Here is an 11,722-nt window from a genome sequence, read left to right on the forward strand (position 1 = left end):
AAAACTCGTCTGCTCTGGAGGACTCCGCTCTATCCCGCCCGGAGGCCAAACTCGTCTGCTTTGGAGGACTCCGCTCTATCCCGCCCGGAGGCCAAAACTCGTCTGCTCTGGAGGACTCCGCTCTATCCCGCCCGGAGGCCAAAACTCGTCTGCTCTGGAGGACTCCGCTCTATCCCGCCCGGAGGCCAAAACTCGTCTGCTCTGGAGGACTCCGCTCTATCTTGCCCGGAGGCCAAACTCGTCTGCACTGGAGGACTCCGCTCTTTCCCGCCCGGAGGCCAAACTCGTCTGCTCTGGAGGACTCCGCTCTATCCCGCCCGGAGGCCAAAACTCGTCTGCTCTGGAGGACTCCGCTCTATCCCGCCCGGAGGCCAAACTCGTCTGCTCTGGAGGACTCCCCTCTTTCCCGCCCGGAGGCCAAACTCGTCTGCTCTGGAGGACTCCGCTCTATCCCGCCCGGAGGCCAAACTCGTCTGCTCTGGAGGACTCCGCTCTATCCCGCCCGGAGGCCAAACTCGTCTGCTCTGGAGGACTCCGCTCTTTCCCGCCCGGAGGCCAAACTCGTCTGCTCTGGAGGACTCCGCTCTTTCCCGCCCGGAGGCCAAACTCGTCTGCTCTGGAGGACTCCGCTCTATCCCGCCCGGAGGCCAAACTCGTCTGCTCTGGAGGACTCCCCTCTTTCCCGCCCGGAGGCCAAACTCGTCTGCTCTGGAGGACTCCGCTCTATCCCGCCCGGAGGCCAAACTCGTCTGCTCTGGAGGACTCCGCTCTATCCCGCCCGGAGGCCAAACTCGTCTGCTCTGGAGGACTCCGCTCTTTCCCGCCCGGAGGCCAAACTCGCCTGCTCTGGAGGACTCTGCTCTATCCCGCCCGGAGCCCAAAACTCGTCTGCTCTGGAGGACTCCGCTCTTTCCCGCCCGGAGGCCAAACTCGCCTGCTCTGGAGGACTCTGCTCTATCCCGCCCGGAGCCCAAAACTCGTCTGCTCTGGAGGACTCCGCTCTTTCCCGCCCGGAGGCCAAACTCGTCTGCTCTGGAGGACTCCGCTCTATCCCGCCCGGAGCCCAAAACTCGTCTGCTCTGGAGGACTCCCCTCTTTCCCGCCCGGAGGCCAAACTCGTCTGCTCTGGAGGACTCCGCTCTTTCCCGCCCGGAGGCCAAACTCGTCTGCTCTGGAGGACTCCCCTCTTTCCCGCCCGGAGGCCAAACTCGTCTGCTCTGGAGGACTCCGCTCTTTCCCGCCCGGAGGCCAAACTCGTCTGCTCTGGAGGACTCCGCTCTATCCCGCCCGGAGGCCAAACTCGTCTGCTCTGGAGGACTCCGCTCTATCCCGCCCGGAGGCCAAACTCGTCTGCTCTGGAGGACTCCCCTCTTTCCCGCCCGGAGGCCAAACTCGTCTGCTCTGGAGGACTCCGCTCTATCCCGCCCGGAGGCCAAACTCGTCTGCTCTGGAGGACTCCGCTCTATCCCGCCCGGAGGCCAAACTCGTCTGCTCTGGAGGACTCCGCTCTATCCCGCCCGGAGGCCAAACTCGTCTGCTCTGGAGGACTCCGCTCTATCCCGCCCGGAGGCCAAACTCGTCTGCTCTGGAGGACTCCGCTCTATCCCGCCCGGAGGCCAAACTCGTCTGCTCTGGAGGACTCCGCTCTATCCCGCCCGGAGGCCAAACTCGTCTGCTCTGGAGGACTCCGCTCTTTCCCGCCCGGAGGCCAAACTCGTCTGCTCTGGAGGACTCCGCTCTATCCCGCCCGGAGGCCAAACTCGTCTGCTCTGGAGGACTCCGCTCTATCCCGCCCGGAGGCCAAACTCGTCTGCTCTGGAGGACTCCGCTCTATCCCGCCCGGAGGCCAAACTCGTCTGCTCTGGAGGACTCCGCTCTATCCCGCCCGGAGGCCAAACTCGTCTGCTCTGGAGGACTCCGCTCTATCCCGCCCGGAGGCCAAACTCGTCTGCTCTGGAGGACTCCGCTCTATCCCGCCCGGAGGCCAAACTCGTCTGCTCTGGAGGACTCCGCTCTATCCCGCCCGGAGGCCAAACTCGTCTGCTCTGGAGGACTCCGCTCTTTCCCGCCCGGAGGCCAAACTCGTCTGCTCTGGAGGACTCCGCTCTTTCCCGCCCGGAGGCCAAACTCGTCTGCTCTGGAGGACTCCGCTCTATCCCGCCCGGAGGCCAAAACTCGTCTGCTCTGGAGGACTCCCCTCTTTCCCGCCCGGAGGCCAAACTCGTCTGCTCTGGAGGACTCCGCTCTATCCCGCCCGGAGGCCAAACTCGTCTGCTCTGGAGGACTCCGCTCTATCCCGCCCGGAGGCCAAACTCGTCTGCTCTGGAGGACTCCGCTCTTTCCCGCCCGGAGGCCAAACTCGTCTGCTCTGGAGGACTCTGCTCTATCCCGCCCGGAGCCCAAAACTCGTCTGCTCTGGAGGACTCCGCTCTTTCCCGCCCGGAGGCCAAACTCGTCTGCTCTGGAGGACTCTGCTCTATCCCGCCCGGAGCCCAAAACTCGTCTGCTCTGGAGGACTCCGCTCTTTCCCGCCCGGAGGCCAAACTCGTCTGCTCTGGAGGACTCCGCTCTATTCCGCCCGGAGGCCAAACTCGTCTGCTCTGGAGGACTCCGCTCTATCCCGCCCGGAGGCCAAACTCGTCTGCTCTGGAGGACTCCGCTCTTTCCCGCCCGGAGGCCAAACTCGTCTGCTCTGGAGGACTCCGCTCTATCCCGCCCGGAGGCCAAACTCGTCTGCTCTGGAGGACTCCGCTCTTTCCCGCCCGGAGGCCAAACTCGTCTGCTCTGGAGGACTCCGCTCTATTCCGCCCGGAGGCCAAACTCGTCTGCTCTGGAGGACTCCGCTCTTTCCCGCCCGGAGGCCAAACTCGTCTGCTCTGGAGGACTCCGCTCTTTCCCGCCCGGAGGCCAAACTCGTCTGCTCTGGAGGACTCCGCTCTTTCCCGCCCGGAGGCCAAACTCGTCTGCTCTGGAGGACTCCGCTCTATCCCGCCCGGAGGCCAAACTCGTCTGCTCTGGAGGACTCTGCTCTATCCCGCTTGGAGGCCAAACTCGTCTGCTCTGGAGGACTCCGCTCTTTCCCGCCCGGAGGCCAAACTCGTCTGCTCTGGAGGACTCCGCTCTATCCCGCCCGGAGGCCAAACTCGTCTGCTCTGGAGGACTCCCCTCTTTCCCGCCCGGAGGCCAAACTCGTCTGCTCTGGAGGACTCCGCTCTATCCCGCCCGGAGCCCAAAACTCGTCTGCTCTGGAGGACTCCGCTCTATCCCGCCCGGAGGCCAAACTCGTCTGCTCTGGAGGACTCCGCTCTATCCCGCCCGGAGGCCAAACTCGTCTGCTCTGGAGGACTCCGCTCTATCCCGCCCGGAGGCCAAACTCGTCTGCTCTGGAGGACTCCGCTCTATCCCGCCCGGAGGCCAAACTCGTCTGCTCTGGAGGACTCCCCTCTTTCCCGCCCGGAGGCCAAACTCGTCTGCTCTGGAGGACTCTGCTCTATCCCGCCCGGAGGCCAAACTCGTCTGCTCTGGAGGACTCCGCTCTTTCCCGCCCGGAGGCCAAACTCGTCTGCTCTGGAGGACTCCGCTCTATCCCGCCCGGAGGCCAAACTCGTCTGCTCTGGAGGACTCTGCTCTATCCCGCCCGGAGCCCAAAACTCGTCTGCTCTGGAGGACTCCGCTCTTTCCCGCCCGGAGGCCAAACTCGTCTGCTCTGGAGGACCCTGGCCGTTCTGGGTCCCCCCAAATCTTCCTGGGGTCCCCCAAATCCTCCCCCCGAACCCCCAAATCCTTCCGCGACCCCCCCAAACCCCGGGACGCGTCCAGGTGCAGCACAGCAAAACCTTTATTGTTTAGAAAATCGTTTTAAAAACAAACTTGGGGGGGCACCCCTGAAATAACAGAGACCCCCGGTGGGGGAGGGGCGGGGGCACCCCAAAGTAACACTAATGGCGGGGGGAGGGGCGCCCCAAATGAACACGAACCCCCCTGCGAGGGCGGCACCCCAAAACCCCAGCCTGTGCTGGGGGGAGGGGAAGGTGGGGACCCCCTCAGCCCCCCCAAGGTGGTTTTGGGGTGATGGGGGAGGGGTGGCACCCTGGGACCCCCGCCCGGGGATGAATTTTGGGGGGGTGGCAGCACCGGTTTGGGGGTCCCACAGGTGTGAGGGGGTTGGGGAGGGGGCGCATGGTAAGGGTCAGGAGGGTTTTGGGGTCCCAAGAGTGATTTTGGGGTCCCCAGGGTGGTTTTGGAGTCCCCACGGGGATTTTGGGTTCCCCAGGGTGGTTTTGGGGTCCCCAGGGTGGTTTTGGGTTCCCCAGGGGTGGTTTTGGGGTCCCCAGGGTGGTTTTGGGGTCCCCAGGATGATTTTGGGGAGCCCCCATCCCCTCCCAGGTGCATCCAGCAGCTGGAACTCGCCAGGACTTCGATGTTTTGGGGACTCCAGGAGGGATTTTGAGGTGCAGAGAGGGATTTTGGGGTACAGGGAGGGGTTTTGGGGTGCAGGGAGGAGCTCGGGGGGGGTTTGGGGTGCAGCAAGTGGCTCGGGGGGGGGTTTGGGGTGCAGGGAGGGATTTTGGGGTGCAGGGAGTGGCTCGGGGGGGTTTTGGGGTGCCCAGATTTGGGGAGGGGGCTCAGAGGAAGGCGTCGCACCACTCGCGCAGGCAGCCCGAGCAGTCGCGGCTCTGTTTGGCGTTGGCCCCGCACGTCTCCTTGAGCCACTCCCGGAACAGCTCCTCGTCCTTGCGCAGCACCAGGAACTGCCCCAGCACCACGTAGGCCTGGCCCGGGGACACCGGGGACAGCCCTGTCACCCTGCCCTTGGGGACATCGCCAGTGTCCCCTCCCTGCCCCCCTGAGCCTCCCCAAGGGGCTCCTGTCACACCCCCTCCCCACCCTGAAGTGTCCCCAGGGCTGTCCCCAGCAGGGTCTTGCAGTGCCAGCCCTGCCTCAGTGTCCCCAAAGCCCTGGAGATGTCCCCAGGTGTCCCCACGTGTCCCCAAAGCCCTGGTGATGTCCCCAGGTGTCCCCAAAACCCTGGGAATGTTTCTGTCCAAGACTTTCCTCAGTGTCCCCAAAGCCCTGGAGGGGTCCCCAAAACCCTGGGAATGTCCCCAAACCTGTGGTGATGTCCCCAGGTGTCCCCAAAACCCTGGGAATGTCCCCAGATGTCCCCAGGTGTCCCCAAAACCCTGGGAATGTTTCTGTCCAAGCCCTTCCTCAGTGTCCCCAAAGCCCTGGAGGTCTCCCCAGACCTGTGGAGATGTCCCCAGGTGTCCCCAAAGCCCTGGAAATGTCCCCAAAGCCCTGGAAGTGTCCCCAAAGCCCTGGAGGTGTCCCCAGACTTGTGGTGATGTCCCCAGGTGTCCCCAAAACCCTGGGAACGTCTTTGTCCAAGCCCTTCCTCAGTGTCCCCATTGTCCAAACCCTTTCCCAGATGTCCCCAGGTGTCCCAAGATGTCCCCCCAAGTGTCTCCAGATGTCCCCCCAGGTGTTCCTGATGTCCCCAGCTATTCCTGATGTCCCCAACATCCCCTGATGTCCACAGCTGTCCCCAGGTATTCCTGATGTCCCCAATGTCCCCAGATATCCCCCAGGTATCCCAGCTGTCCCCAAGTGTCCCCTGATGTTCCTGATGTCCCCAAGTGTCCCCTGATGTCCCCAGCTGTCCCCAGGTGTCCCCACCTTGTCAAATCCTTTCTCCTCCAGTTTCCTGCCCAGCACGTCCCCGATCCCGGCCAAGGTCCCCACCGGCTTCTCCCCCATCGGCTCCGCCACGAAGTCCCGGTGCTTCTGTGACGTGGAGGACATGGCGCCTGGGGACACCAGGGGACACTCAGGGGACACTGGGGACACTCAGGGGACACCGGGGACACTCAGGGGACAGTGGGGACACCGGGGGGACAGTGGGGGGACATTGGGGACAGCCAGGGGACAGTGGGGACATCAGGGGGACAGACACAGGGACAGCTCAGGGGGACACAGGGACAGCGCCAGGGTGGGGACAGCGAGGGAGGGAACAGGGACAGAGCTGGGGGTGGGGACCCTGAGGGGACACGAGGACAGAGAGGGGACAGGGAATGAGGGGGACACTGAGGGGACACTGAGGGGACACTGAGGGGACATTGAGGGGACACTGAGGGGACACTGGGGGGACATTGAGGGCTCACCGAAGGGACACTGAGGGGACACTGAGGGGGCACTGAGGGGACATTGAGGGGACATTGAGGGAGCAATGAGGGGACACTGAGGGGACACTGAGGGGACATTGAGGGAGCAATGAGGGGACACTGAGGGGACACTGAGGGGACATTGAGGGAGCAATGAGGGGACACTGAGGGGACACTGAGGGGACTCTGAGGGGGCACTGAGGGGACACTGAGGGGACATTGAGGGGACACTGAGGGGGCACTGAGGGGACATTGAGGGAGCAATGAGGGGACAATGAGGGGACTCTGAGGGGGCACCGAGGGGATACTGAGGGGACATTGAGGGAGCAATGAGGGGACAATGAGGGGACACTGAGGGGGCACCGAGGGGACACCCAGGGAGCCCGGCCGGACCCTCCCGCCCCTCCCAGACTCCCCCGCCCCTCCCCCGCCCCGTCCCGCCCCTCAGGCCCTTCCCGCCCCTCCCCTTCGCCGCCTCCCGGCTCTCCCGCCCCTCGCGTCCCCTCCCCGCCCCTCGGGTCCCCTCCCCGCCCCTCAAGGTCCCCTCCCGGTCCCCTCCGGCCCCTCCCGGTCCCCTCTGCGCCCCCCCCGCCCTCACCGTCCCCTCGGGCCGCTCCAACCGCCGCTCCCGCCTCAGGCCGCTGCCGCTACGCACTGACGTCACATCCGGCGGCGCCCCGTGCTGACGCCACTTCCGGCGGCGCGCGCGCAGAAACCACCGAGGCGCAGGCGCGGAGCGGCGGCCGCGGGGGGGCGCTCTGGGATCATAGAGAGGAGCCGGGTCCTCCCAGCGCCCGCCGGGTCCTCCCAGGTGTTCCCGGTCACCGGGAAACGGCTCCAGGTGCTCCCGGGAGCCCCGGAAACACCTCCGGGACCACCCCGGGGCTTCCCCGATCCCCGGAAACACCTCCGGGAACACCCCGGGGCCTCCCCGATCCCCGCACAGCGCCTGCAGGGCCCTCCCGGCATCCCCCGCTCACCTGGACACCTCCAGGGTCTCCCAAAAATTCCCCCCCGTGCTCCCCCAACCCTCCGGATTTTATCAAAGGAGCCTCAAAGAGACCAAAAGCGGCGATTCCGGCCCAAAATCGAGCCCAAAAAATGGGGATTTTTTATTAAATCCATGGGAAATGTTAAAAATGTAACGGGTCAGAAGGTCGGGAAGGGAAACCAGGGGAAAGCAGCGGAGAAAGAGGCGGAGACTGGGGAAAAACGGGAGGTTTGGAATAGAAAGGATTTGGGGGCAAAAAAATGGGGAAAAAATTGAGATTTTGGGGCAAAATCCAAGTTGGGGGGCACAAAGGAGGGAATGAGGAGAAAGGAGAGGAATTTGAGGGCAAAACCGGAGGATTTTGAGACAAAAAGAGGAACTTGGGAGGGAAAAAAATGGTGAAATTTAGGGAAAATAAAAGGATTTGGGGCAAAACCGAGAAATTTGGGAAGGAAGGAGAGATTTAGGGAGAAAAATGGGGAATTAGGGAGGAAAAACCAGGAATTTCCCGCCCATTATGCAAATAAAACAAACTCCCGCCTAAAATGCAATTAAGCAGATTTCTGATTTGCATAAATGGAGGATTGGCCACGCCCATATGCAAATGAAGTTGAGAAGGCCACGCCCCCTCAGGTTTAAAGCGGCGGGGGTGAAATTGGGGCCTCATTTTTGGGGCAAAACCGCGGGAATTTGGGGTTTTCTCGCGCTCCCCACAATCCTGTCCGGGGGGGGGAGGGGCTGAGCCCCATTTTGGGGGTGAATTTGGGGGTCCCGACCCCTCCTCAGGCCTCGTCCTCGCTCAGGAGGAGGTTGGGGACCCCCTTGGAGATGGGGAAGCGACGCCCGGAGTCCGGGCACTGCAGGGAGCCCTCGAGCACCTCCACCTGGGATGGGAATTTGGGGGGTCAGGGGGGGTTTTGGGGGGTCCCTGGGGGTTTTGGGGACCCCCCCCGGGGGTTTTGGGGACCCCCCATACCTCGAGCAGGACGTGGTGGACGCGGCGCAGGAATTCCTCGTCGCTCTCGGAGTTGGGGAGGGGCTCGGGGGGCAGCTCCGAGGGGCGCCCCAGCTTGGGGGGGCACAAAGGGGGGGTCACTGGGGGGGTTTGGGGTCACTGGGGGGGTTTGGGGACCCCCCCCCAAATTGTTGCCCCTCATTAAAAACCCCCAAATCTGAGATTTCTCCTCATTCCCCAAAAATTTGGAGGATTCTGAGACCCCAAAAATGATCCCTCCCCCCACAAAAAGATTCTCCTGCTCATTGAGCCCCCCCAGACCCCCAAAATCATCACTGAATTCCCCTCCAGACCCCCAAAATCATCCCCAAATCCTCCCCAGGCCCCATAAATCCCCCCGACTCTCAAAATCATCCCCAAATCCCCCCCAGATCCCCCAAAATTCCCCCAAATTTCCCTCCCTGACCCCCAAAACTCTCCCAAAACTCCCCCCTAAACCCCCCAGACCCCCCAAATCCCCCCCAAAACTCCCCCAAATCCCTCTCAGACCCCCAAAATTCCCTCAAGTTTCCCCCAAACCCCTCCCAGACCCCAAAACTCCCCCCCAAATCCCCCCAAGACCCCCAAAATTTCCCCAAATTTCCCTCCCAGACCCCCAAAACTCCCCCAAATCCCCCTCAGACCCCCAAAATTCCACAAAAACCCCCAAATTTCCCCCCCCAAACCCCCCAGACTCTCAAAATCATCCCCAAATCCCTCCCAGACCCCCAAAATTCCCCTGAATTTCCTTCCCAGACCCCAAAATTCCCCACAATTTCCCTCCCAGACCCCCAAAACCCCCCAAATTCCCCCAAATTCCCCAAAATTCCCCCAAATTTCCCCAAAATTCCCCCAAATTTCCCCAAATTTCCCCCAAAATTCCCCCAAATTCCCCCAAATTTCCCTCCCAGACCCCCAAAATTCCCCAAATTCCCCCAAATTTCCCCGAATTTCCCCTCTCACGCTCTCGGCCGCCTCCCTGAGTGCGTCCCAGCGCAGCCTCGGCAGCAGCCGCGCCACGAACGCCGCGTTGAACGGCACCGGCCGCACCTGCACCTCCACAGCCTGCCCCGGTAATTAACCAGCGTTAATTCATTAATTGGGGCTCATTAATTAACAGGGGGTTCATAAATCGGGGGGTCGTTACCCGGGGGTTCGTTAGTTCGGGGTTAATTGTTTGGTGGTTGGTTAATCTGGGTTCATCGGGGGTTGGTTGTTTGGGGGTTGATTAATTTGGGTTAATTGGGGGTTAATTAGTTGGTGTTAATTAATTGGGTTAATGGGGGTTCATAAATCGGGGGGTCGTTACTCGGGGGTTCGTTAGTTCGGGGTGATTCGGGGTTAATTGTTTGGTGGTTGGTTAATTTGGGTTAATTGGGGTTAATTAATTTGGGTTAATTGGGGGTTAATTAGCTGGTGTTAATTAATTTGGGTTAATCGGGGGTTAATAAGCTGGTGTTAATTAATTTGGGTTAATTGGGGGTTAATTGGTGGTTAATTAATTTGGGTTAATTGGGGGTAAATTAGCTGGTGTTAATTAATTTGGAGTTAATTGGGGGTTGGTTAGTTGGGGGTTTGTTAATTTGGGTTAATGGAGGGTTAATTATTTGGTGGTTAATTAGCTTGGGTTAACTTGGGGTTAGTTAACCGGGGGTTAATTAACCAGGGGTTAATTAACTGTGTGCTAATTAACGGTGTGTTAATTAACTGTGTGTTAATTAACTGGGTGTTAATTAATTTGAGGTTAATTAATTGGGGACAGGGAGGTTGATGAGGGGGACAATGAGAGATGGGCGGGGCTTCCCCGGGTAATTAACGGGGTTAATTAATGAGGGCAATTAACGGGGAATTAACGGGGGGAGAACGGGGGGAACCGAACTGGGGAGGATCTGGGACAGGAACTGGGACAGGAACTGGGGGAACTGAGAGGGACTGGGGGAACTGGGATAACTGGGACTGGGGGAACTGGGAGGGACTGGGGAGGAACTGGGATAACTGGGACTGGGGGAACTGGGAGGGACTGGGGGGAACTGGGATAACTGGGACTGGGGGAACTGGGAGGGACTGGGGGGAACTGGGATAACTGGGACTGGGGGAACTGGGAGGGACTGGGGAGGAACTGGGATAACTGGGACTGGGGGAACTGGGAGGGACTGGGGGGAACTGGGATAACTGGGACTGGGGGAACTGGGAGGGACTGGGGGGAACTGGGACAGGAACTGGGATAACAGGAACTGGGATAACTGGGGGGAACTGGGATAACTGGGGAGGAACTGGGAGGGACTGGGGGAACTGGGATAACTGGGACAGGAACTGGGATAACTGGGACAGGAACTGGGATAACTGGGGAGGAACTGGGATAACTGGGGGAACTGGGATAACTGGGGGAACTGGGATAACGGGAACTGGGATAACTGGGACAGGAACTGGGATAACTGGGGGGAACTGGGACAGGAACTGGGATAACGGGAACTGGGATAACTGGGGGGAACTGGGATAACAGGGACAGGAACTGGGATAACTGGGGAGGAACTGGGATAACTGGGGAGGAACTGGGATAACTGGGGGAACTGGGATAACGGGAACTGGGATAACTGGGACAGGAACTGGGATAACTGGGGGGAACTGGGACAGGAATTAGGATAACGGGAACTGGGATAACTGGGGGGAACTGGGATAACAGGACAGGAACCCCGGGGGAACGGGAGAGGAACGGAGGCACCGGGAGCGGGGAAAGCGGCGGGGCCGGTCCGGGGCCCGGGGGAGCCGCGCTGGCCCCTCCCGGTGGTCCCGGGGGTGTCCCGGGGGTGTCCCGGGGGTGTCCCGGGGGGTCTCGGGGGTGTCCCAGGGGTGTCCCGGTGGTCCCGGGGGTGTCCCGGGGGTGTCCCTGGGATCTCAGGGGTGTCCCGGGGCTGTCCCGGTGGTCCCGGGGGTGTCCCGGGGCTGTCCCGGGGATCTCGGGGGTGTCCCGGGGGGTGTCCCGGGGCTGTCCCGGGGCTGTCCCGGGGCTCTCCCGGTTCCCACCTCGATCCGCAGGGGGAAGCCGCCCCCGGGCCGCAGCCCCGGCACGTGAGAGCTCAGCAGGTTGTGGGTCAGCAGCTTCATGGCGACGCTTCCGCTTCCGGTGCGTCACTTCCGGGAAGGAACGGTTACCGTGGCAACGGAGCAGGGCCCCTCTTAAAGGGGCCGTACCGCCAATTTCCCATCCTGCCCCCGGAGGTCAGAACCCCCTCCCCAAATTCCCCAGGGACCCCCCAAAGCCCTCAGGGCTCCTCACAGCACCGAGACCCTTCCTGGGGTGACCCCGCCCCTTCTCTTTTGGGGGTCCCCACTCACCCAGAGGATCCCAGCCCCCATTTCGGGCTCGGTTTTCCCCATTTTTTGGGTCTTTAACCCCTCAACAGCCTCCTGCTGACCCCCAAACCCCCAAATCCCACCCCAGGACCCTCCTTCAGGCCCCCAAATACAACCCCCCCTCATTTTGGGGTGTCCTTTCCCCTCTTTTGACTCCCCCAAATTCCCAATTCCCTTCTCCCCCTCATTTTGGGGCGTTCCCAGGGGTCTGTGACACCCCCA

General features: G+C 61.7%; 2 protein-coding genes and 1 long non-coding RNA gene across 4 annotated transcripts; 1 reads left to right on the forward strand and 2 right to left on the reverse strand.

Annotated features, from left to right (window-relative positions):
* Positions 1-3,820: 3,820 nt before the first annotated feature.
* LOC131574289 (barrier-to-autointegration factor) lies at positions 3,821-6,896 on the reverse strand. Of its 2 annotated transcripts, none has more exons than XM_058828730.1 (3): positions 6,760-6,896; positions 5,677-5,807; positions 3,821-4,811 (listed from the first exon to the last, which is right to left on the reverse strand). In XM_058828730.1, exons 2-3 carry the CDS (start codon positions 5,800-5,802, stop codon positions 4,626-4,628), a joined length of 312 nt encoding a protein of 103 aa, XP_058684713.1. In that variant the 5' UTR covers positions 5,803-5,807; positions 6,760-6,896; the 3' UTR covers positions 3,821-4,625. The 2 variants fall into 2 exon arrangements, with proteins under 2 accessions (XP_058684713.1, XP_058684714.1); XM_058828731.1 differs by having other exon boundaries at positions 3,821-4,772; positions 6,760-6,895.
* Positions 4,869-5,316, forward strand: LOC131574290 (uncharacterized). Its single transcript, XR_009276453.1, has 3 exons — positions 4,869-4,976; positions 5,072-5,129; positions 5,170-5,316. It is a non-coding gene; the product is annotated as an uncharacterized LOC131574290 (long non-coding RNA).
* Positions 6,897-7,231: 335 nt separating the features above from the next.
* Positions 7,232-11,279, reverse strand: LOC131574288 (multifunctional methyltransferase subunit TRM112-like protein). The gene is made up of 4 exons (XM_058828729.1): positions 11,171-11,279; positions 9,110-9,211; positions 8,129-8,221; positions 7,232-8,036 (listed from the first exon to the last, which is right to left on the reverse strand). The coding sequence occupies exons 1-4, from the start codon at positions 11,249-11,251 to the stop codon at positions 7,935-7,937; spliced, it is 378 nt and encodes a 125-aa protein (XP_058684712.1). The 5' UTR covers positions 11,252-11,279; the 3' UTR covers positions 7,232-7,934.
* Positions 11,280-11,722: the final 443 nt, after the last annotated feature.

This window comes from Poecile atricapillus, unplaced genomic scaffold, assembly GCF_030490865.1.
Source record: "Poecile atricapillus isolate bPoeAtr1 unplaced genomic scaffold, bPoeAtr1.hap1 scaffold_212, whole genome shotgun sequence".
NCBI lineage: Eukaryota > Metazoa > Chordata > Aves > Passeriformes > Paridae > Poecile > Poecile atricapillus.

Bases quoted from the DNA above. Each gene is read 5' to 3' on its own strand.
- LOC131574289 (XM_058828730.1), bottom strand. From the start codon at position 5,802: ATGTCCTCCACGTCACAGAAGCACCGGGACTTCGTGGCGGAGCCGATG. The intron at 4,812-5,676 runs GTGGGGACACCT...GATGTCCCCAAG, and splicing joins AGGAGAAAGGATTTGACAAG to GGCAGGGTGACAGGGCTGTC.
- LOC131574288 (XM_058828729.1), bottom strand. From the start codon at position 11,251: ATGAAGCTGCTGACCCACAACCTGCTGAGCTCTCACGTGCCGGGGCTG. The intron at 9,212-11,170 runs GTGGGAACCGGG...TTACCGGGGCAG, and splicing joins GCTTCCCCCTGCGGATCGAG to GCTGTGGAGGTGCAGGTGCG. The intron at 8,037-8,128 runs GTATGGGGGGTC...TTCCCATCCCAG, and splicing joins TCCACCACGTCCTGCTCGAG to GTGGAGGTGCTCGAGGGCTC.